Below are 22,206 nucleotides of genomic sequence, written 5' to 3'. Positions count from 1 at the left end.
CACAAAAAAATGATTACCTTAGTTCAGTTTAGAGATAAATGTCACCCCTTTATCATTTGCTATACAGAGGCTTCGTAGCCGCTTGCTTCTGCTTTATTTCTTGTGTAGAATGGCAAAAATATATGTAAGTTAGCAGTATATGCGTTACCTTGAGTTTCAGTTTTTCCAGTTGTACCTGGATGTCGGCTCCAAGTCTAATTAAAGAGCAAAATGATCTTGTTTTTTTGGCACCTTTTTGAAGTTTGTTATAAAAGAGTAGATTGAGAGAAAGTGAAGCTGTGATCAGTTTGATGAACATTCAAATATTTATACAATCTTAACCAGCAGTGAATGAGCTTTACAAAGAGCCCTCACTGACCTGTGTAGTGGCAGATGCTGTGGAGTAATTCATTCTCAAAGTTCATAGAGGAATCACTGAAGATGAGTTTAAATCCAGTTTCTTAGCAGCTTTAGCAGTGACTTGGCTGTGTTTTCAGCCTGTTAATGTAAATACATAGCAGGTTAATTAAGTTTAGCTATGAGCAAAATATTTCTTAACGCTTGCAAGGGTTAAGAAAGGTTTTGCCTGGTTTTCTTTGAGCTTTCTCACTGATCCTCGCCAACTCCCTGCTCCTCCTTCATAGCTGTGGTCACAAAATACCCGGGGTTGGAGTTTAGTGGCAGAGGTAAATTCACCCTTCTCCAACCTGTGACTGTACTTGGGCTTGGTAAGCTCAGAGGCTCCCTTGTATTTCTTGGTGACAGCCGTGGAAGATGGAACGGTGTGGGGAGTAGTGATGGGCCCGGGCGTGTTCGCAGCTCCACGTGCCGAGCCCGCCAGGAAGCTGGGCAGCACTGACTTTAGGATCAGGACAACCGGGTACCCTGCAGTATACATTCTTAAATTCTGAAAAAGTCAGCACTCTGTCTTCCCCCGCTCTTTTCACAGTTGCAGGGCTTCAGCAGCCTTTTGAGGCACCCCTTTTAGCAGATCATGAAGTCCATGCTTACCAAGCAGAATCTAGAGGCAAAAGACTTAGTTTGAATGTGACTCTCCTTTCTCCATAGCAAATTCTTAGCTGCCGTTTATATATAAAATTAAATGAATAAGAAGACATAGATGAGTTTGGTTTTACAGTGTCTGTCTCAAGCCATGCAACTAATACAATTGAACAAGGGCTTTCTTTTTATTGCCTTTTATTTAGTTCTTCTTCACCTCTGATGCCATCATTTTGGGTCCATGCTTGTTGTAGCTTTGTGTTTGTCTGTTCGTGACAAGTCCGTTGCTGTACATTCATATGGAGCAGTACAGTTTTTGCCAGTGGCAGTGTCTCTGTGTGACAGGGAGCCTGTAGCAGACATAAAGTGCAGCCTGTTGTGAACTGCTTAGTGGGAGTCTGCCAAGAACGCAGCAGACAGAACTAATTGGGGAGAAAAATAATTTTGGTGCCCTTCTTCCGTTCTTCCATTAAAAAAAAATTAAAAAAATTCTAGGCTGATGTTAAAGTAACTTGTTTATATAACATTTGTCTGCCTTTATTTTTTCGATGCATGAATCATTTTTTAACTTTGCGTTTTGCACTGCAGGTCACTGAACACTTCCACATGGAGGCTGGCACAGAACCAAAGTCAAGACACGCAACTCATCACTGTGGATGAAAAACTGGTGAGTTTTCTTTTCCTTTATCTGCATCTTTCCTTGAGGGGCTCTGACTGTGCAGTAGGTAACCCGTACTCTGCTGGGAAATCTGGGAAGCACAAGGCAAGACAAACACTGCTTGGGTAGGGGGAAAAAGTTTGCAGTGTGCAAATAGTTAACTTGAAGAGCAGACCATGTCAGAGTTATCTGTCAGTGAGCCTGCGATCACTAAACATTACCATAACGCTATGCTGGCACACTAATTGTGTGTACACCATGATCATCCGACTGTAGCTGCTTATGTAGTGAAACTGGCAAATAGGAATTTAAGCTTTTGCTTGCAAGTTTTTCTTTCCGTACATCATCAGTAAACCATCTTTAACCCTTGTGGAACCAGTGGTAGTTTTAACAGTTTGGAAAATGAATGCATATATGTGACCAGTCCAAGGATTTTGATTTTGTCTTTCTAGAAGACGCTAGGCATTCATGTGAGTATTTAAATGGAATGTGGCACAAAGAAAAACACTTGTTTCTGAAGAGTCTGATGGACGCTAACTCACAAGCACTGTAGTAGTTTCATACTGAGTCTCTTTAGCATCACTGCCCTGGAACTAGGTTTGTTCTTAAGTTGAATTTGTATGGACGTTGGAACAGGTAAATTTTTTAAGTGTAACTCCAGCCCAAAATGTTTTTTGTTTTGGATAGCCTAGGGAAGGGGTTACCCCCTGTAAAGTTTGTTTTGCTGTGTGTGCCCCTATTCAGAAGATTTCACCTCACTTTCTGTCCATGTGACAATTGGATTTTGAAAATTTTGGGTTGTTGTGGAAACAAGGATTGGCGATAGAGCTTCAGTGGAGACAGCTTTTTTCCATGAGCACTCTTACAGGAGTGAATTTCCCTTCCTATGGTGTAGATTTCCTTTCTCTTCCTGTTGTCTCAAGGACAGGAAATTAGATGAAATCTTTCTAATGAGGATACATAGAGCAGTAAAAACCTCACAGTGACCCGGGAGAAGAGGCGGGCACCCCTCGTCTGCACGTCTGACAAGACGTAGTATTTGGTTCGTAGTACTGTACTGTAATGCACATACAGTACTATGAACCAGACCCAAAAAGGCAGGCACTCCTCGTCGGCACGAGCGCGGTAGCATTACAACTACCCCTGCTGTACAGTAATAGCCTCTGTTTGTAAGAAGGAGTTGTATGCAAGTCGGATGTATGTAACGTGGGGACTGCCTGTACCTTGATTGCCAGCCATCGTTAGTTTTTGCAGCTCCCAAAATGTTTTCTTAGACTGTCTGCCGGTGTTCATAGGGATGCTTGAAGGGTTTTGCCTCTGTCACAAGAAGGTGGGCATGGGGGGCACTGAGAAACTTCAGAGTACTGAACTGTGATGCTCTGACGGCTATCATATCTCATATATTTCATGATGGTCTTGGCAGGCAGGAGATCAAAAAATGGATCTTCACCTTTTGATTTATGAGATTAATATGTTGGTATTTTCTGCTTGGCCAGCTTAAATAAAAAAATGCATAAAGAATCTTCATCCAGCTTGCTCTAAATCAGTGCCAGCAATCCAAACAACTGTGAAAATGACGAAAAAAAAATAACAAACACTTAAGAGAAAATTCATCCTTCGACACAGGACATTTGTAATTCTGTTTAGCCAGCTTTCTGATTCCGGCCTTCCTGCTGGACACTATGCAAGGTCCTAATTATTACTGTTCTCCACTGCAATTAAAGGAATACCGCTTGTTCAAGCCTGTACTGGGATAGTGAAGAAACCCTGACGTCTCCACTGTGCTCTACCCTCTAATCAGTCTACTTTGTTAAGGTGCCCATACACTGGCCGAATTTCGTCCAGTTTTGAAAATATCAGCCGAAATTTGTACAGTGCGTGGGGCTGTCAGCTCCCTTTCAGCTGGTATTCCTCGATCAGCTGATCAAAGGAGCTGGCTCGAAAATCTCTGTGCGATCAGAGCCAGCAGCCAATGAGGTGCCCGCTCTGAGTATAATACAATGCAAACACAGTGATTCCTCGATCTATATCATGTTTGTGTTCATGGCGGAATCGCATCAATTTCTTCCCTTCAGCTCGTGGGTTGAACGAAAGAGGTTGGCTGGTGTATGGCCAGCTGTAGATTCATGCAACCCTATCTGTTCCTCTCTGTCTGAATGCTTATATGTAGGGGATTACAGGGGACCATAGAAAGATAAAGTTACGGTCATGAAGTACATTTAAGCATTCTTTTCATGAATGCATAACTGGATTAAATTGGCGTATTTTATATCTGCCTTCTCAATGAAATCTTGTTTTATAAATGTGTTATCAGCCCACTTACATATTAATTTGGTCCTCGGCAATCATCCTTGCCAGAAAACCCTCCTGTGTGCACCCCTCAGATTTCACTTCATTACTTAGGGTTTGATTCCCCAAACTTTGGGACAAAGCCCTACCTTCCTGCTGGTTTCTCTGACCTTTGAGAACTCCGGTACTTTTCATTACAAGGGGCGTGGTAGGTGTGTGCGGCTTCACCCTAAAATTTGGGACGTTAAAGCGATATTAAACCTCCTTTTTTTGTAAATAGTTGCTATTAGGACACCCACCTTTGCAGTCAGGTTTTGGTCAGCTTCAGATATCACTGAATTACCTTAAAGTAAACCTATGGTGAGAAATATGGAGGCTGCCATTGCCGACCTTCATAAAATGATAGTTACTTGGATGTCTCTGTTTTCAGTACTTTCTAAGGCTCTTACCCAGAACAAGCAGGGAAACTCTTGCAGTATACATTTTCAGTCAGTAAATGGCAGTGTTTATAAGTTCTGTTATATCTATGGTAGATACTCTGTTGTATTGAAAAAGGTAGAGAATAAAGCTGTGGCTTCCTTCCTGTTTTAGTCATGTGCAGCATGCATATCAGACTGTATGCTTGTGTTTCTCTGTGAGGCTGTGCAAGAAGTTCCAACAGTTCTCGACTCAGAAAATACAGATTTCATTGGATCAGCCTGACAACTAAGGAACTAGTATTCGTAGACAAAAAGGTCAGCAGTGGAAGCCTGCATACTTCCTCTTTACAGGTTTCCCTGCAGCTCTCTATGCACCTTGGCTACTTTGGATTCATGTATCACATCCAGATTAGGACACGCAGTGTGTGTGTAGTGGTAGCCTAACTTCAGAAAGCCATTGTTCCATAGTCGAACATGGTTCAGCTAAAATTGATAACTATTCCATAATAGAGCACACATGTTTAATTAAGAGAATTACAATCCCATTGGCAGGTAAGGGTTTTTACATACATGTATATTAAGAGTATGGCAGATTGGTCTGGAGTTCCAATGTATATCTTCTTCAAAGGACTAATATTTAGATGTATGTGATTTATATTCTAGTTGGAAATCATGTTCTCACTTTGAAACTATGAATAGACTCACTGTAGGGTGATTAATCGAACGTAATAATCGGCTAACTAATCGATTTTGAAAATAATCGTTAGCTGCAGCTCTAGTAGGGATATATTAAGGTACACTAGGGTCCTAGGTAAGGTAGAAGGCTTGGCCCTCCCATTCCTTTGATTGAAAATAAGGATTGTAGTAGGCATAGTGAGGCCATCTAATATGTAGTGGCATGGCCTGTCTACAAGTACATCCTCCCGTGACAAGCCGAGGAACAGCTTTGCCCAACTGTACTATTCCCCCTTGTCTACACTTGGAATGTGGAGGTTGTATCTGGGCCCCAAGGCTACTGCCAGGGGTCTGTCACTGTGACAGTGAATAAAAGGTGTTTAGCCAAAGGACAGTGAAAGTGTCATTTTTCCCTTGAAGCCGAGTCACCTACCAACTGTCTCCATTGGTAAGGCTTCAAACTATGCATTTCCAACCCCTCGGCCTGCCAATGGAGAACTTAGTTCTTTCTGTTAAGCTGGAAAATGTTAACTGGATCAGCTGAAAAAGAGAAATCTCAATGAATCTACCCAAATCTGAAATATCACTTTTTGGGTAGGTTTACCCCTTTAAAATCTTATTGTAAACTTTTGTATTGGACTGTCTTTTTGTTTTTCATTTTTTTTCTGCTGACAATTTTCCTTTTTGTGTATAGATATCAGAAAAAAAAAGGTTTTCACCTTGGTAACCAAAAGCAAATGATTTTGACACAAGCACAATAAATCAGACACTGTTTGGAAGACTCTGTCTTGCTATGGTACGCTGTGATACACCTGGAAGCACATCTTGTGTTTGAGTGTCCTTGGCCCACAAACATTCATGATGAGCAGAAAATAAATAGAAAGGCACATAGAATGGAGTCATAGTGCAATATGTCTGATGTGTTAATGTGACGACATTTGTGCTAGAACCTCCTGGGTGCTATGAAATCTCAGTGCAGCATGGTTAAAGAGAACCTTACCCAGATCTTTAAAATAACAACAAACACATCTTTAGAAATGTTTAGTAATGACAATCTACAAACACATACTTCTAGATAATTGCCGGCTTTGTATTCTTTGCATATCTTATATCTCTTTTCTTCCCTCGTCTTCTGACAGTGGACACGTTTACTAAGGGCAGATTACTAGCTCTCCTCTTACTTCCTGGATTTCTGGCACATGTGACTAGACATGTAAATAGGACATGTGACCATGCACATCATCTCAGGGGAGGAAAATGCCTTTCCCTGAGATTACAGATGAGATTTCCCAGCAATGCTCTGCTGATGACAAAGCAATCCAAGTGTGCATTGCTTTGGCAAACTGAAGTAATTTGCACTTTCAAAGCAGGAAGTGATTGCTCTGCCTGGCAGTAAACCAAAGCACTATAATTTTTTGGTTTGCAACGTCACAGAGAAGCTAGTGCATTATAAAACTCTGTTTGCTCTCTTTAAAACTATAATGTTGATAAATAACAACGTAAAAAAGAAAAAAATAATTCCCCTCTAGATAAAAAAGAGAGCATACTTACTTACATGTCCTGATGCCCACAATCTCAATTGCCTTGTTCCCTGCCAAGTGCTGCTGTTCCTGTCAAGGGTCCCTGCTGTGTCCTGTAGTAATATATAGGTCCTTGGGAGGAACTACATTGATTTTGAGGGGGACCAAGCATCTGACACTCCTGGAAGTGTCTCAAATGTGGAAGATTCTTTTCTAGTGGGAGCTCTTGAAGAGAGTGAAGATCATCAGTGTGGACAAGTATAATATGTTTTTATGGGAGATTATATCTATTTTTTTTAAATCTAGTGACCAATTCAAAGGAAACCTTTCCTGAGAGAAATACAAGGGTGGCTGCAGTGAAAACGGTTTAGAGGCATAATTCCTAATCTGCATACTTGTTTGAATCAGAGACTCAAGACAAATGGCTAGCCTAGCAGTTAACTGGCAGTTTCAGTAGTCTGCAATGGCTTATGCATTTGGTTTGCAAAGAATAACCTGTAGCTACCTTTTATTTTAATGTAACATTGCTTTCTGCTTTTGCAGTAACACTTGTCAAATTGTATATAACTGTACCCTGTAAAAGAATAACAGTAACAATAGTTATTTGACCATCCAAACACATTAGCAATTTCTGTTTTTGGGCAACTATTACCTTTTGAACATTTACAGCTTTCCTTTTCTTTGGACTTGCTGACTTGAGAACAGGTCTGACTTGCTTTGAGCTAACTTGTAATTTATCATCACAAGGCAGGATCAAAGCAGAGTAAATTCACACATGTATTTCTTATACCGCAGTTTCTATAGTTTAACCTTTCCGATTATGATAGTTGGAATACAATTAGAATAAAATAGATGGCATTCCAGTTCTAATTAGTAGCAGATTAGATTTTTGGCAGGTCCGTCTTAAAGTGCTCAGCTATGTGTGGTCTGTTATTTCATGTGCAACATGATATTTGTGCTTGTTTTATTCCAAGCACAAATTTTGGTAAGCTTTCCAACTTTTTATAATGGGTCACAGAGTATGCATATTTGTCATTGAGTTTTCAAACCATAATCTTCATGCTTTTTAATTGCATTTGTTCTATCCAAGTTTATCTGTCTAAATAGCTTAAAGGGAATAACAGTTTCCCTCAGATAATTAATCATAAATACGTTTGTTGAGTAAAACTGAAATCTGATGTCTGTACTGCAGCTCGTAAAGGCAAGCTATAGTCCTTTATGTGTGTGTGTGCATGATACAGGAAACAACCAATGCAATGTTGATAAATATTTTCATACATGGGGACTCGCATTCTGGCTCATTAGAGGAAGTGTGCACATTCGTATATTGGCGGGATGAGTGGTTAGAAATGTAGAATCATAAACTTACTGCAGAACAACTGGTCCTTCACACACTGAAATAAAAACCTTGCCCACTGTCCAATCATACAATTTTAACAGTGGTGAAAACCATATGGAAGGGGCATAACTTTGATGGCAGAGCATTGCATGGACCAGATCCCTGCACCTTACTGTATGATTAAATGTGATGGCACTACTCTACTTGGTAGTGCTTATCTGTCTTAAAACAAGTCTGCTTACGTTACCTGAAAATAGGCTGCATGTGTCAAAGAAGATCAGCATAGTTGCTGACCACACTCCCTTACTTAAAGATATCACCTAGAACGGGCATGCATATTGTGCTTTGCTTCACATAATAATTTAAAATATTGACATCAGTCCTTGCACTTGATTAGAATTGGCCTAATGTCCTTATTGTCGCAAAATGCAATGAGGAGAAATGAGCAAATCTAATTTTTGTTTATTGTCATGTGACAGTTTTTCTAAAACAACACTGACTTATGATTTCAGGACAGTGATGGAGAGCCAGAGCCAGGTCCCAGCTGCAACCCTGGTAGTTCTCATGAAAATGCCAAGTATCGGCATTGGTATCAGGACACCCCTATCTGTAAATCATACTTTTTTCTTTGCATGATAAAATATTTATATGTGAACTTCATAGGACGGACTTTGTTTTATAGGCCTGTAAAATTTAATATGGTTTTTCTCACTAAACCTGGAAATCAGCATGATACTGAAAAATGTGAGCTAATGTCCAAATTGGTTTATCCTTCTACAATACAGCTGCTCTGTAAATGGATTTCTATAGGTTGCAGACTCTGTAGACAGTAATACAAAGCCAAGTAAGTCATTGGAGATATGTTTCCGTTTCAAGTATTCTCTCTGCTAGCAGAATTGCGCAATGATTTTTTGGTACATTCTTTCTTGACCAGAGTTCCATGGAAGCCCAGGGTTTCTTCAGAGCCCGCTAAGAGTTCCTAGCAGTGGGGGATTGATCACCCGCCTAACAGTGCTTGCAGATTTTCAGTACCAACATTACACCCCTTGAACCAGCAGCATGGGAACTGTGAATGTAAATGTCAGGCATAACTGCACTGACCGCCAATAAAGCCATTCTTGCCGGTGACCTAAATTTGTAAGGGGGCCTTATCTGCTACTGACCAAATTGTAAAGGGGTATTTCTCTCCTTGACCACCAATGTAAGGTGGGCCTTCTACACTGACCAGTAGGGGCCACTGACCCCCTTCTACACTGTGAGAACTTTTTCAGTGTATTTTTTTGGCCTATTATACATTTTATTTCTCGATCATTACTAAAAATTATTTTGTTGTATCGATTTAGGAGGGTGTTAAAAATATATGCTTTGGGTTTCTAATTTGCCAAGTACGACACATTACTTTATTTATACCTTTTACCTATAACTTACTGATCATTTTAATGTACCATAAGCTGTAGATATAGTATTGATTAGCAGGGGCTCCCATAAACCTGAAAAGTACTTCAAGGCAGAAAGAGGCTGCTTTAGTATATTAGTATATGTAGTATAAAAACCTAAATGTGCTAAAACTGTACTTTACAATTTCCAGAGACATTGTTCTGTAGATCTCTAAATGGTAACCTGCAAAATATCCGATTTACTGGCCCACACACCCAGAATGATTTGTCGTCTGGCTGGCTTTAAACTTTGCACTGCCAATGACGTGTACTACTCCTTATGGCAATGAAAGGGTAAAACAAGCTTGCAGCTGTAATAGCAGCCATGAGGTTGTTTTAGATTTAAAAGGGGGGGGAAAAAAGCCAAACTTTTTTTTTTTTTGGGTTACATATGTGCTCCTGTGACCCAAAGTCTGCAACCAGAATAGATTGCGACAATATTGTTGGGAAGCATTGCTGCTGCCTAAGTGACAGCTGACATTCCCTCCCTTTCCACCTTGACTGGTGATATGTAACTGGAGGAGTAATGATCAGGAAGCAGTAGAACAAAAATCCCCGAGCAGGGAGATCCGTGCACTGATGGTCCTCTGATACAGCATCATCTTTACCAAAGACAACAGTGAGCGGCACAGTAGTGTCATTACCAAATCTCACTCCAAGTTCTGAGATAAGTGGTCAGAGGTGCCCTAGATATGACCCTGCAGATATGCACCCATAGGACTTAAGGCACAGGAAGTGCACGGCTATTCGTCAGGACTTTCAGGGTACTGATTTAAACACATTCAACATTCAAGATGTTCCCTAAAAGGTAGCAAATCTTCACTTTTTGAGTTTTACTAAAATGTATAAGTTTGTAATTTACATTTTGCATTGCAATAGTTATCCTATCTTGTGTCAAGGTAAATCTAATAACTTGACATGTGCTTTATTGGGCTGTTTTACATTACACAAATACAAAGAAGAATATAGAGACCTCCTAACAGATCATGTGTTCATGCCCGTAAAGTCTCTAGTGGAAACACTGGTAAATGTTGCTATTAAGTAATCATTGGCCAAATGCTCGTTTCCAGTTATCTAGTCGCTCTAGTGCCTCTTGAACTTTGTGTCAGTTACAATAAACCTTATTTGGTGTACATATTTATAGACATATCATTACCTTGTTACCGGCTAGGATTATGTCCGTTCTATTTTTGAATATCATTACTGATGATCGTCGTCCAGCCTGCCTCCAAAATTCTTCTGATTTACTAAATATAAGCTGCAGTTTCTTTGATCATGTGTCCTTTATTTCCAGCAGAAATTATACTGAGGACAAACTGTTTTGGAACATGGCTTGTAATTCAGACTGCAGAATTGGAATTAAATTTTCATTCTTTAGGACCTATTTATAAAGATAAAAAATAAACAAATGTCATGTCATAGGCGATTTCATTTCTGACAGTTTGCCTATGTATTAGTTTAATGGCTGTGGGCAGTCTGTCCCCTCTCCTAGGCCATTTGTAAAGTCTACAAAACAAAAATTTGTGAAAACTTCTGCAGTTGGCCTTTGACCTTCCATTTTGCCAAAATTTCACCTGTAATTTACACCACACCAAACCTGGTATAACATTTGAATGGAAGCTGCAGAAGTAGATTTCCTCAAGGTGGCCTTATTGAATTAGGCATTCCTATTTTATAATTTTTTTAAGTTACCCTGTCCTGAAAAAGTTATGGGGGCTGCCATCGTTGACCTCTCCATTGGGTATGCTTTCTAATTACCTGGGCTGGAACAAATTAGGAATTTTGACATTTTTCTGTCACTCATTTATAATATGGCTCATTTATAATATAGGACTGTATTGTCTTTATTGAAAGCCGGGCACAAACGGGAAACAATCATTTTCAAAAGAGGGCCAGTAATGGCAGCCACCATACTTTTCTCACGACTGACTCCCTTTAAGAGTAGTGACTCAATGCTGTCAGATCACTTTCAGCTGAATTCTTGGTTGGTAGCTGTGGGTTACTGTTTATCAAAGTTACCCCTGACAAAAATAAGTAGGCTGCCAGTGCTATTTTTCTTGATGCTGATAAAATGATAGTTACCTGCCTGTTTTGGCATCAATACTTTGAGTCTTTGATCTGGAACAATTGTGGAGCAGGGGAAGTCGGAACTCCTGTGCTGTATACTCGTTCTCTGTCGGTGGTCTAAATTATTTAATTGCGTGTCACTAATCTACTAACTGACATATCCATCTGAATGTCACAACATTTCTTAAAACTCAACCTTTCAAAAACTGAGCTCATGATATTTCCTCCCGCGCCATGCACCTTCCCCCAACATTTCAGTTGAGATTGATAACACAACTATCCAACCCTCCCCTCATGCCAAGGTCCTAGGTGTCATCCTTGACTCTGACCTCACCTATCTTCCCCACATCCAATCGCTATCCAAATCCTGCCGCCTTCACCTTCGTAACATCTCCAAAATACGCCCCTTCCTCACCAATGAAACCGCAAAATTACTCATCCACTCGTTTGTTATCTCTCGTCTTGACTATTGTAACTCCCTCCTCATTGGCCTTCCACTACACAGGCTATCCCCTCTTCAGTCTATCATGAATGCAGCTGCCAGACTCATTCACCTAACCAACCATTCAGTGTCTGAATCCCCCCTCTGCCGATCCCTACACTGGCTTCCACTCGCCCAGAGGATAAAATTCAAAATATTAACAGTCACTTATAAAGCCATCCACAACTCTGCCCCCGGATATATCCCAGACCTTGTCTCAAAATATCACCCTAACCATCCACTCCGCTCTTCCCTAGACCTCCTGGTTTCCAGTTCCCCCTAGTCAACTCCTCCCATACTCGCCTCCAGGACTTCTCTAGAGTCTCTCCCATCCTCTGGAACTCTTTACCCCAACCTGCCCGTCTGTCTCCCACCTTGACTGCCTTTAGGCGTACCCTAAAGACTCATCTCTTCAGGGAAGCCTATCCCACCTCAACCTAACCACTGAGCCATCACATTCTCAAAAATTCATCCCCACACAGCTACCTCCTCATGTATCATTTCCCCCTCCTCTTTTAGATTGTAAGCCCTCAGGGGCAGGGCCCTCCTTACCATCTTGTCTTGGCGCTATATAAATACTATGTAATAAAGAACCCACCGCCGTGGGGATTCCACCGCAATCCACCCCAGAGTGCGGCCACACTTGTGGAAATATTCCCTGGAGTTTCCTCTGATTTGGAGCTAAAACCCGCGGATTGGTGTGAGTCCTAACAGGCTGGGGGAAAGGCATCCACAGAGCCTCCGGATCCACGAATGAATTGGCTTCTTTGGAATTAAATTGCCATATACGGATACATTTTGTTGAAAAAACTACATGCATGTATCACTGCGGGATCTAATCAGGACTGTCCCCCCTCTCGAGTCACACGCAATGTGAGTACAGCTCCGATACTTTGTTTCTATTTTTGATATACAGCTATCGTGTCTGCACCAGAGACTTCCTGCCATTTAGGAGACCCACAGATTGAACACCCGTATCACTGTACCAGGGTGACCCTAGGGAAGCTATTTTTAATTGTTTTTAGATGTTCTGTTTTGTTATAGGTTTTCCCACATGTTATTGTCTATCATTCTATCATTAAATTTTGGTATACATTATATATAATTGTTATTTGTTTACTAAACCATCTCCACTTTAGGGATTTCTATTTACAGGGGATAATAATTTTTTGAACAATTAACAATTTTACAAGATGTCAGCAGTGCGAGCCTACGTATTGCTCGTAGTACAATTGGGGACATTTTTTTTAATATATAGTTTTAGTAATTGACAAAATCCTTAGGATGCCTGTTCTGGTTCGCCACCATTCTGTTAGACTTCACAATGTTCCATTTTACATTTCTATAGCTGGAGAATAACTTTATAGTGCAAAGCATGCCCAAAAAAACAAAACAAAAACAAAAAAATATATAATATACATTTTGACCAAATGTATGCTCCACTGCCCTTTGGCACATAAGTATCTGTATGTGTTTTTTGCCTACATGTGACCTTGGCCAGCTGCACTAAATGCTGAAACAGAATTCACAAAACTTCAGTGGACCTTTTTTATAAAATATCTTTATGTGCATAATCACCACTGGCTGAGAGAGGAATATTTCTCAATTTAAGGAGAGGAAATCTACAAATTAGAAACATGCTGACAGATAAGGAAATAGATTGGAGGAAGTCTGACCTTGATAAAGTTGACTTGGCTCATGTTTCATGTGAGGCATGTCCTGTATCGCTGTGAGGAAAAAGAATAGGTATTGATGAAGAAGGTATTGCATATATTTTTACATGTATGCTTTGATCAGAAGACGGCGACATGCCGGACACTTTGTCATATAAAGCTGAAGACGTAGAAGAATTTGGATGCACGTCAACGTGATGTGATGGGTATTAGCACCAGGCTCGAGGGCTTTCTTTCTGGATTAGCACTAGGAAACATTCTTTGCAGTATGGACATTCATTTGCACTTGCATTATGAAAACTATACCCTGGTTTAAAGTTGTAGGACTTAAAACCCTTTCCTGTTATCTTTCCATGTATAGCATGCCCTTACTAATTACAGAGCCTTGAAGTAAATGTTAGTAGACAGGGTCTGCAGATATTGAAGAGCATCTACCCAAAGCACTGATCATTGTAGATTTTTGTGGTTCTTAGCAGTCTCATGTCTTGGGGATGCCTGTGATAAAATATCCCTACCAATATTACTGTTCTATAATATTGTAATCCATTAAAATTCCAAAAGAATAGTATCAGGATGAAATTAGTGACTTTGTTTTCATTAAATATGGTCTTGTGTAAGAAGGTTGAGATGCAATCTAATGAGGAGATATCTGGCTAATGAAGTCTCATACATATAAGTAGTTAATGTATTACTCAACCCAATTCTGCTCGCCATAAACCTAATGGATAAGTGTACTATTAGCAATTATTTTTTTCAACTTGACACCCCCAAGGGTTAACTTTACAGTTCCCATGATTGATCTGATAGTAGTAAAGGCAGGTAAGTGTATAGTGGGGGGGGGTTGTAGGGAGAGGGGTCAGGTAATGTACAAAGTATATTTTATGGGTTGTGATTGTTTTACTTCCATATACGTTCATATCGTCATGTGACAATGGTATATCCAATAGTCAATGTAGACTTGCAAGTTTTAACATTTGAATTAGTCATAAAGGAAAGTGTACTCCACGGTGGGTGTAATAGTATCTTTTTTTTTTTCTTAAATGTACTAAGTTTTATGTTTTTGACCTTCCACTGTAAAAGCCAATAATAACTGTTTAAAACCCCAGTTTTATTGCTCTCTGTGCAAAGGAATTGTTTGTGCTGTCCTTTATATGTTTAGAAATCTCCTTGGCACTTTACCATAACCTTTGTCTCTTGTATATTTCTAAAGAACTGATGTTCATGTTTGGCTCTTGTATATTTCTAAAGACCTGATGTTCATGAGCTGTGGTGACATAAGTGCTGTCTATTAATGCTTAGAATGACCGCTCAGGCTATTAAATACTTTTATTAGGCCTTTTTTTTCCCAAATGGCAGATTATGACACTCCTTACAAGAAACATGTCCTGCATGTCTGCGTAATCATCAGTTAATGGATCAGATATTATCGCAGTTCTAAATGCATTATATGGAAGTATCAAACGAGAGTTGCCATTAGTGGAATTTGTTTGAAGCATGTTACATGAAATATAGGATCAGTGTTGGATACTTGCTAAAGGCTGCAGTTTTAAGAGCTCCCTACAGTGTTTTGCATCTGCTCCTCCCTCAAGGCCATAACAAAAGTGCCCCTCTCTTCTATCTGGATTCCTCAATTGTTTATTGTATTCTCTGATTCGTTAGAAGTTTAATGACAATGGTAGGAGCGGGCTGTTGTGGAGTACCCTAGTAGGGAATATGGAGAACTGTGGAAAGGGATATCTCACCACTAAAGTCTGATTTGGCTTGCTAGCAAACACATGCAGATGTGGCGTGAGTTTTTGGTAGAGTTGACCTCTAAAACACACTAGTGATTTAGTAATGTAATTCCGTGAAGGAGATCTGATCCTGTTATTTGACAAGTTACATGACTGGACTTGGCTTTTTTTTTTTTCTTGGTCATTCGCAGGACGTAGGGCATTAGTTCTGGAACTGATAGGTTATGCAGCTACCTTCAGGTGATTGGGCACTAGCAAATCAATGCTCTAAGGACAGCTGTGTATAATCCCTCCCACTCTGCCTCATTTTGTTGTTAGTGTTATTTAGTGATGGGTGCATCCTTTTCTGTTCAAGACTCTTCTAGCACGTTTTCCCCACACTTGTCACAATCACTGTGGCACCTATGGCCAAATCTTTTTTTACCTTATGTGCGTGTTCGCAGACCGTACCTGGACCATGGAAGAAAGATGCGGGCCTGCCTGTAATGTGTTTAGAGCACTGGATCCTTCGTGAGACCCTCATCTGGTCAGCAGAGGAATCTTGACTCCCGGTCAACATGCTAGTGCTCAAAGCCATTTAGTTTGTCCCTTTTAATGCTAGACCCCTCAGTTAAAGGGCCACCTGACCAGACTGTGTCAACCATCAAGGAAGCACCAAAAGTCACACAGCTCAAAGAGGAGCTGACCTGATTTTGGGTTGGATGAAACGCCACATTCTGTCCCCTGTGGAAAACTGACAAGCAGACTTCCTCAGTCGTCAGCATCTGGAATTTTGTTGCTTGTGGGGGATGATGGACATGGACCTCCTGGTATTCAGGTTCAACAACAAACTGGACAAGTTTGTCACCAGGGATTCCTGGGCCTTGACAGTGGATGCTTTGGTGGCTCCATAAGTTCAACCTGATCAACGCCTTCTCTCTGCAATGTTTTAGACATTTGTTTTCCAGAAGCCACTTGCCTCTCACTCTCCAATAAAGGCCTTTTTGCAGGTTTTAATTTGTGTTGTCCTCCCTGTATGCATTCTAGTGACGCTGTAGGACCTCTGCTTAGTCCTGTTAATGATGGAGAAGCTGCCCTTTGAACCTCTTAGAGGTATCCTTCTGATCCTACTCACTTGCAAGGTTGCCTTCCTAGTCACCATCACTTCTGCCATTTTGTTTTTCAGAATTGATGGCCTTTCTTCCTAAGGTGGTCTCTGCTTTCCACTTGAACCAGGTCATTGCCCTATTGTCCTTTATGTTCTGCTTTGAAACAGCCTTTACAATTTTTTTTCTCCACTGTTTGGATGCTGCTCGGACCATTCCATTCATTCCATTACCTGCTATTGCTTCAACCCGCGAATCTGACTCCCTGTTAGTAATTTCTGTTGGTCCCCTTATGAGGCTGCCGACTTCTTGTTCTACTATTGCTAGGTTTATTTGGTAAACTGTCACTCAGATCTAGGAGTGGAAAGTCACCCTGATTACAGTTAAGGCTCACTTTACTGGAAGTGTTAGTTCTTCAGGTAGTCTCCTTCTGCTATAGTTTCCCTGTTGGGGTTCTTTGTTGTTTTGATGGGCCTGTTTGCCGTTGTTTACTTTGTTGGCCACCCTTATGTTGGACCCGCTTTTGGATGTCCCATCTGTTAAAGAATTTACTTCCTGTGTCCTGTGATGTTTGACCAGGTCTTGTTGATAAAATCTGTTTATTGGAGTACATCACAAGAGACCGAACCCTCCCCTCTGTTTTCTGTGATCCACTCTTTTACTGTTTGATTTAAAACTGAGGAAGGCATGGCGTGGGAGTGCTTATACTGGAGTGACCTTACAGCTTTGATTTTTGCCAGTGTCCAATCACCTGAAGGTAGCTTCATAACTGATTGGTTTCAGATAAACTCTGTGTCCTGCGATCTCTTAGAAATTACTTTTACAGGTAAGACCAAAGCCTGTTTTTCTTCTTTTATTGGAAAGTTTGGAGTTCTGAGCACCCCTGCTTGCTTGTGGTACAGAATTGTACCACAAACTGAAGACTTCTTTGGGTCTCTGTCCCTGATGCAGTCTGTCAGTAGAATTAACACAGCAGTTTTTCTGAGTCTCATTTGTAACATGGTCTGATTCCTATCAGTAGAGCCATTATTTTTCTGCTTTACGTAAAAGGATGTGCTCTGAAGAAAAAGTCAGTTACAGAGGTGAGAAAACTATATTACACAATAGGGGCGCTTACAAATATCCACATTTATTAATATGGCTTAAACCTTTGTCAGATAAAAGAACTGTTGCTGTTGGGATTTAAAGGAGAACTATGGGGTTAAGGCTTTTCCCCATAGTTCTCAGGGTAACAGGAGGACACAAACTAGCGTCCTCCCGTCACTCTAGGCTCAATATACCAGTATACCGCGAGCTGCTGCTCGCCGTATACTGAGACGCTGCAGCTGAAGCGGATCCCGACAATTATGTCGGGATCCGCCCAGCTGCGTGACTGACAGCTGGCTCTGCCTATCTAGTCCGTTCCGCCAGTCAGCGCTGGCGGAGCGGGGAATCCAGACCCTCCCCTGTCACTGCAGAGAGCCGTGACAGGATCGAGAGGTGAGCGAACGCTGGTATGTGTTCGCTCACCTCCCAATCTACTGAGCCGACCTGTGACAGTCTCCTTGTCACAGGTCGGCTAGAACTATGAGGTGAGTGGAAAGCACTCACCTCATAGTTCTCCTTTTAATTTGTATTTCTTAAAGTCCATTCAAAAACCTATGTCCATCTAATACTAGAAAGCTGGTCACAGCATCACTGGAGGAAGCCCATAGCAGCATTTTCTGCAGGAAAGTAGTTCAGGCTTTTTGTTATGTTTTTATTTATCTATTTCAGCAAGGCTATTAACATAGCTTTAGGTTCACATTCCAGTAAAGGATCATGTTAAATGATCACTATAGAGGAACAATGCTGTCTGATGAAAGGGGGTTTCTGTGCTCACGGATGTTTACCATTGGATTTATTTAAAGCTGAAGTTTATTCTGCTTATGTTTTGCTCTTCCGGGTCCCTACTACCTTATCCACATGCTAATAATTTTAGTTTTAAACAAAATCTTCCATTTTTATTACATACCAATAATGTTATCACTGGGTATGTCTGCTTCTCTATGCCATGCAGGATGGCTGGTGTGAGGGACTGACAGGATGTTCCCTAGTCAGGAAATGAGGCAGGCTCTATCTGCCTTGCTGCAGCTTCTAATGCCCATACTGTAGATAGTCAGTGTGCCATAAAATCAGAGTAAGCTATTTCAGTAAAGGAGAGGAGCCAGTACAACTGCAAAGCTGAAAGGAAGGCCAGAGGTGTATATAGAAAGAGCCAGTAAAGTGTCATCACCTATCAGCACATATCACACACACATCTCTGAACACTTTGTGGCTGGTGCTCTGACACAGGAAGGTGTACAGTCAGGACATCAGTTCCGCTCTCGTACCTTATACCACTTCTGGTCTGGAGACCTTTTTACACCTTTGATCTAATGTAGATGAAACAGTAAATACAGTGAAACAATACATTGTTACAATGTATTACTCTGACACTTGCAAACTATCTGCATGTGTCATTTTACACATGAGCAGCTGCATTTTGACAGCAGCTCCTATGTAATGGGTAGAAATTCCCGGCTGTCATTTGGCTAGTCAGTAATAGCAGCAGATTAAAGGGACAAGATGTAGGTGATCTGTCCAAGACATTTAGTTAGTTTTTGCAGTGTATCTCCTATGTCTAAAATCCTTAAGCAGTTAATAATGTAGATAAATGAACAGTGCCACTTGGCAAGCCAAAGCACTCTGTTTTCAGTGCAGGGACAGCTGATTTTGATTGATTTTGGTTTTAATGCTTTCCCTCCTACAGACACTCTTTTAATATGTTGTAATTAAAAAAAAAATGCACAAGTATATTCATTATTTATCATTATTATTCATAATTTCACTAAGTTATTTTTCATAGTCCACTGTGTCACCCTGAAGAAGGGATCTTGCACAGCCCAGAAACATTGGCTTTGATGGTGCATGTGGCATGATACATTAATAAAAGCGGTAATACTTCACGCTTTGAAGTTGACTGCTGGTGATTTTCACTCCTCATCCTGGGACATGGTGCCATCTGTGTTGTCACTTCGAGCACCAAGACCAGTAACGGAAAAGGTCAATATGCTGTATGGAGTGCAGATGACCCACCACAAACACTACAAGGTTTTTATTGCTGTCTGCATCCAAGACTGCGTGGGATTGGTTATTTTTATTTGATTCTTTGTCTCAGAAATTGCATTCGTGCCATCAGGACAGGAAATGATAGATTAGGAAAAGTTAGAATTACTGACAGATAACCTATTGCTGACTTTTTATTTTCTTTGGGAAGATTTCAATTCAGTGACAGAAGGACAGGAAGTAAGGTTTTATCTCCTTAATGGAAACACAACAATAAAACCTATAAACAAAACGGATTGAAACTCTTACCTGTTCTAATAAAAAAGAAAAATTTGAGGTTGGCTACACAAGAAGCTATAAAATATTACTGTTAGAACTGGGATCCCGATTACACCTCCCATCAGCTTCTTATGTTTCTTGCGGTGTCCAATGGTAAGATCTCTGCATCCAGTTCTCAGATCCTCCCCGGCACAATCAATTACCAATGGTCCTTTTTCCCCTTTTCTTTTATTATGCATTCTGAAAAATGTGTCTTTCCCTATGGCAGCATGAACCATAAAAACCTATAAGTGGTACCAAGAAATTCAGCGGTGTTATCTCAGCCGTAGATCTTCATAGGGCTGTGAAGTTGGTTGCTGATTTTACTTGGTGGAGTCCTTCCATGGCTGAAACACCAACATTGGGTGGAACAACCCTTAATAAAGTTTTACTTTTTTTTTTTTTCTTTTAAAATAATGACTTGCTATTATTGTCATTGTGAATGCAACACAAGAGAAATATCTTGCTTTGCATTTGAGCTCTGGTTTCTCATGACTTCCATATTTCTGTAAAGCTAACACAGCATTGGCAATTCTACAACCCTGTGTAGCAATGTAGCAGAGCTGCCACGAGAGGGACATCAAAGTCTTAGGTCCAAATGCACAGTATTTATGATATGCTGCTGAATGACATGTCAGCCTTGCGAGCCAATGTACACGATGCCATATTTCATGTATCCAATGCATGGAAAAGTGACACATTCACTGCTTGTAATTGCTGACTGGCACATAATGCTGAGGGATTAGAGTGTCATGTCTTTTCAGTGAGTGTTTGCCTGGGTCAGGCTGTGTATCCTGCTATTCACCTCTCCTTCTGAGCTGTCTTCCTCCTGTTAACACTTAGTCTTCTGATGTGTGCACGGTGCAGCGTGGGCGCTTACATAACCCACAGGATCAGAATATGAAGAGCTTGCTCAATAAGTGTTTACTCAGAGCCGCTTTTTACGTTGGTATTTTGTGTAGCAGTGTTAATCCTCATCTCTGAGCAATCCTAGGGCACGGCTGTATTCTTCTGCCTCTCAGTTAGGATATTCTCCGTCTAACATGTCCGCAATTGCCAAACTATGTCTGTCTAACCCTTTTATATGGCATGAAGACTATTATTTAGGAGATCAGCATTTTTAAGCATATATATAAAAAAGGAAGTGGGAATAAAAAAAATCAAGCATAGTTGCAGAAATTACTGTCTTCACATATAGGCCAAATTGTACCTAAATACGATCTTAAATTCCAAATGACTAAAACTGCATTTCAAAGTTTCTGTTGGTGTTGTGTGCTTCTTGCACACTACTACTGTTTTGGGTATTTATTTGCATTTTGAATTCAGTCATGGCATATCTGGATGGACAGAAGATGCTTGAAGTCAATCAAAAGCCTTAGTAGGTAATGGTTAAAACACTTATTTTTTTTTTTATTACAGGTATTTTCATAGCGCTGACAATTTACACAATGCTTTACACATTCACTTCAGTCCCTGCCCTCAAGGAGATTACAATATAAGGTCCCTATCTCACATGTATACATACGAAAACCAATTTAGACAGGAGCCAATTAAGCTTCCAGCATGTCTTTGGAGTGTGGGGGGAAAATGTTACATATCGCCGCGAACGTCGGAATGAGAGCAATAGTGTTAGGGTCATCAATCACTGATAACACGAAACTGATGAGCGGTAAAAGCTTTTAAAGCGTCGCCTATGGTCAATTTTGGGTATTGTAGTTTTTTGCGATTTCGCAGGTGCGCGCAATTTTTAGGCTTGACATGTTTGGTGTCCATTTACCCGACGTGACCCCGTCTTTTATATTTTACCAAAAAATTGGGTAATAATAATGGTTTCCTAACATAATGTAAAAAACACTTATTTTTTTTCAAAATTTTCAGTAGATTTTCTGAAATATAGAAAAAAATAAAACCGCCAGTGGTGAATAAATACGACCATAAGAAAGCTCTATCTGTCCCCAAAAAATGGTATACAATTAATTTCAGTACAGCGTTGCATGACGGAATAAATGTCAGTCAAATACCTCAGCGCTGAATACTGAAAAATGGCCTGGCCAGGAAGGGGGGGGGGGGGTCTAAACACCTGGTCTTCAAGTGGTTAAACTAAAAAAAAAGTAGTTTTTTTTTTTTTACCAAAATGGCCCGGAACGCATCAAAAACGCGGCACAGCCCACCGCACTGCGTGTGCAGAAACTCATGCAGATCTGGTCTGCATTTGGTGTGAACAAGGCCTTAGGGCTGCAACAACTAATCGACATAATCGATTATTGAAAAAGTTGTCAACTTTTTCAATAATCGATTAATCGGCTTCCGATCAGTTGGCCCTGTACACAGCTCCACACACGCTGCGTGCTGCACCTCCTCCCCACCTCACACTCGTGGCTGCCAGACCCGCCCGCCCGCATCCACGCTCTTCACGCCGCACCTCCTCCCCGCCTCACACTCACCGCCCGCCCACGATTGGCACAGGGA

General features: G+C 40.7%; 1 protein-coding gene across 1 annotated transcript in view; it reads left to right on the top strand.

Moving 5' to 3' along the window:
* The window catches only part of NDUFS4 (NADH:ubiquinone oxidoreductase subunit S4), a 123,455-nt gene that overhangs the window by 31,533 nt on the left and 69,716 nt on the right, over nucleotides 1-22,206 (top strand). Inside the window, exon 2 of the mRNA XM_018563320.1 lies at nucleotides 1,567-1,645. Coding sequence (XP_018418822.1) covers nucleotides 1,567-1,645 — 79 coding nt within the window. The remainder of the gene's footprint in view (nucleotides 1-1,566; nucleotides 1,646-22,206) is intronic.

Source organism: Nanorana parkeri, unplaced genomic scaffold (assembly GCF_000935625.1).
Source record: "Nanorana parkeri isolate BGI_ZX_2015 unplaced genomic scaffold, ASM93562v1 scaffold653, whole genome shotgun sequence".
In the NCBI taxonomy this organism is placed as follows: Eukaryota; Metazoa; Chordata; class Amphibia; order Anura; family Dicroglossidae; genus Nanorana; species Nanorana parkeri.
The sequence above is the reverse complement of the archived record's forward strand: the minus strand, read 5'-3'. Positions and strand labels throughout refer to the sequence as shown.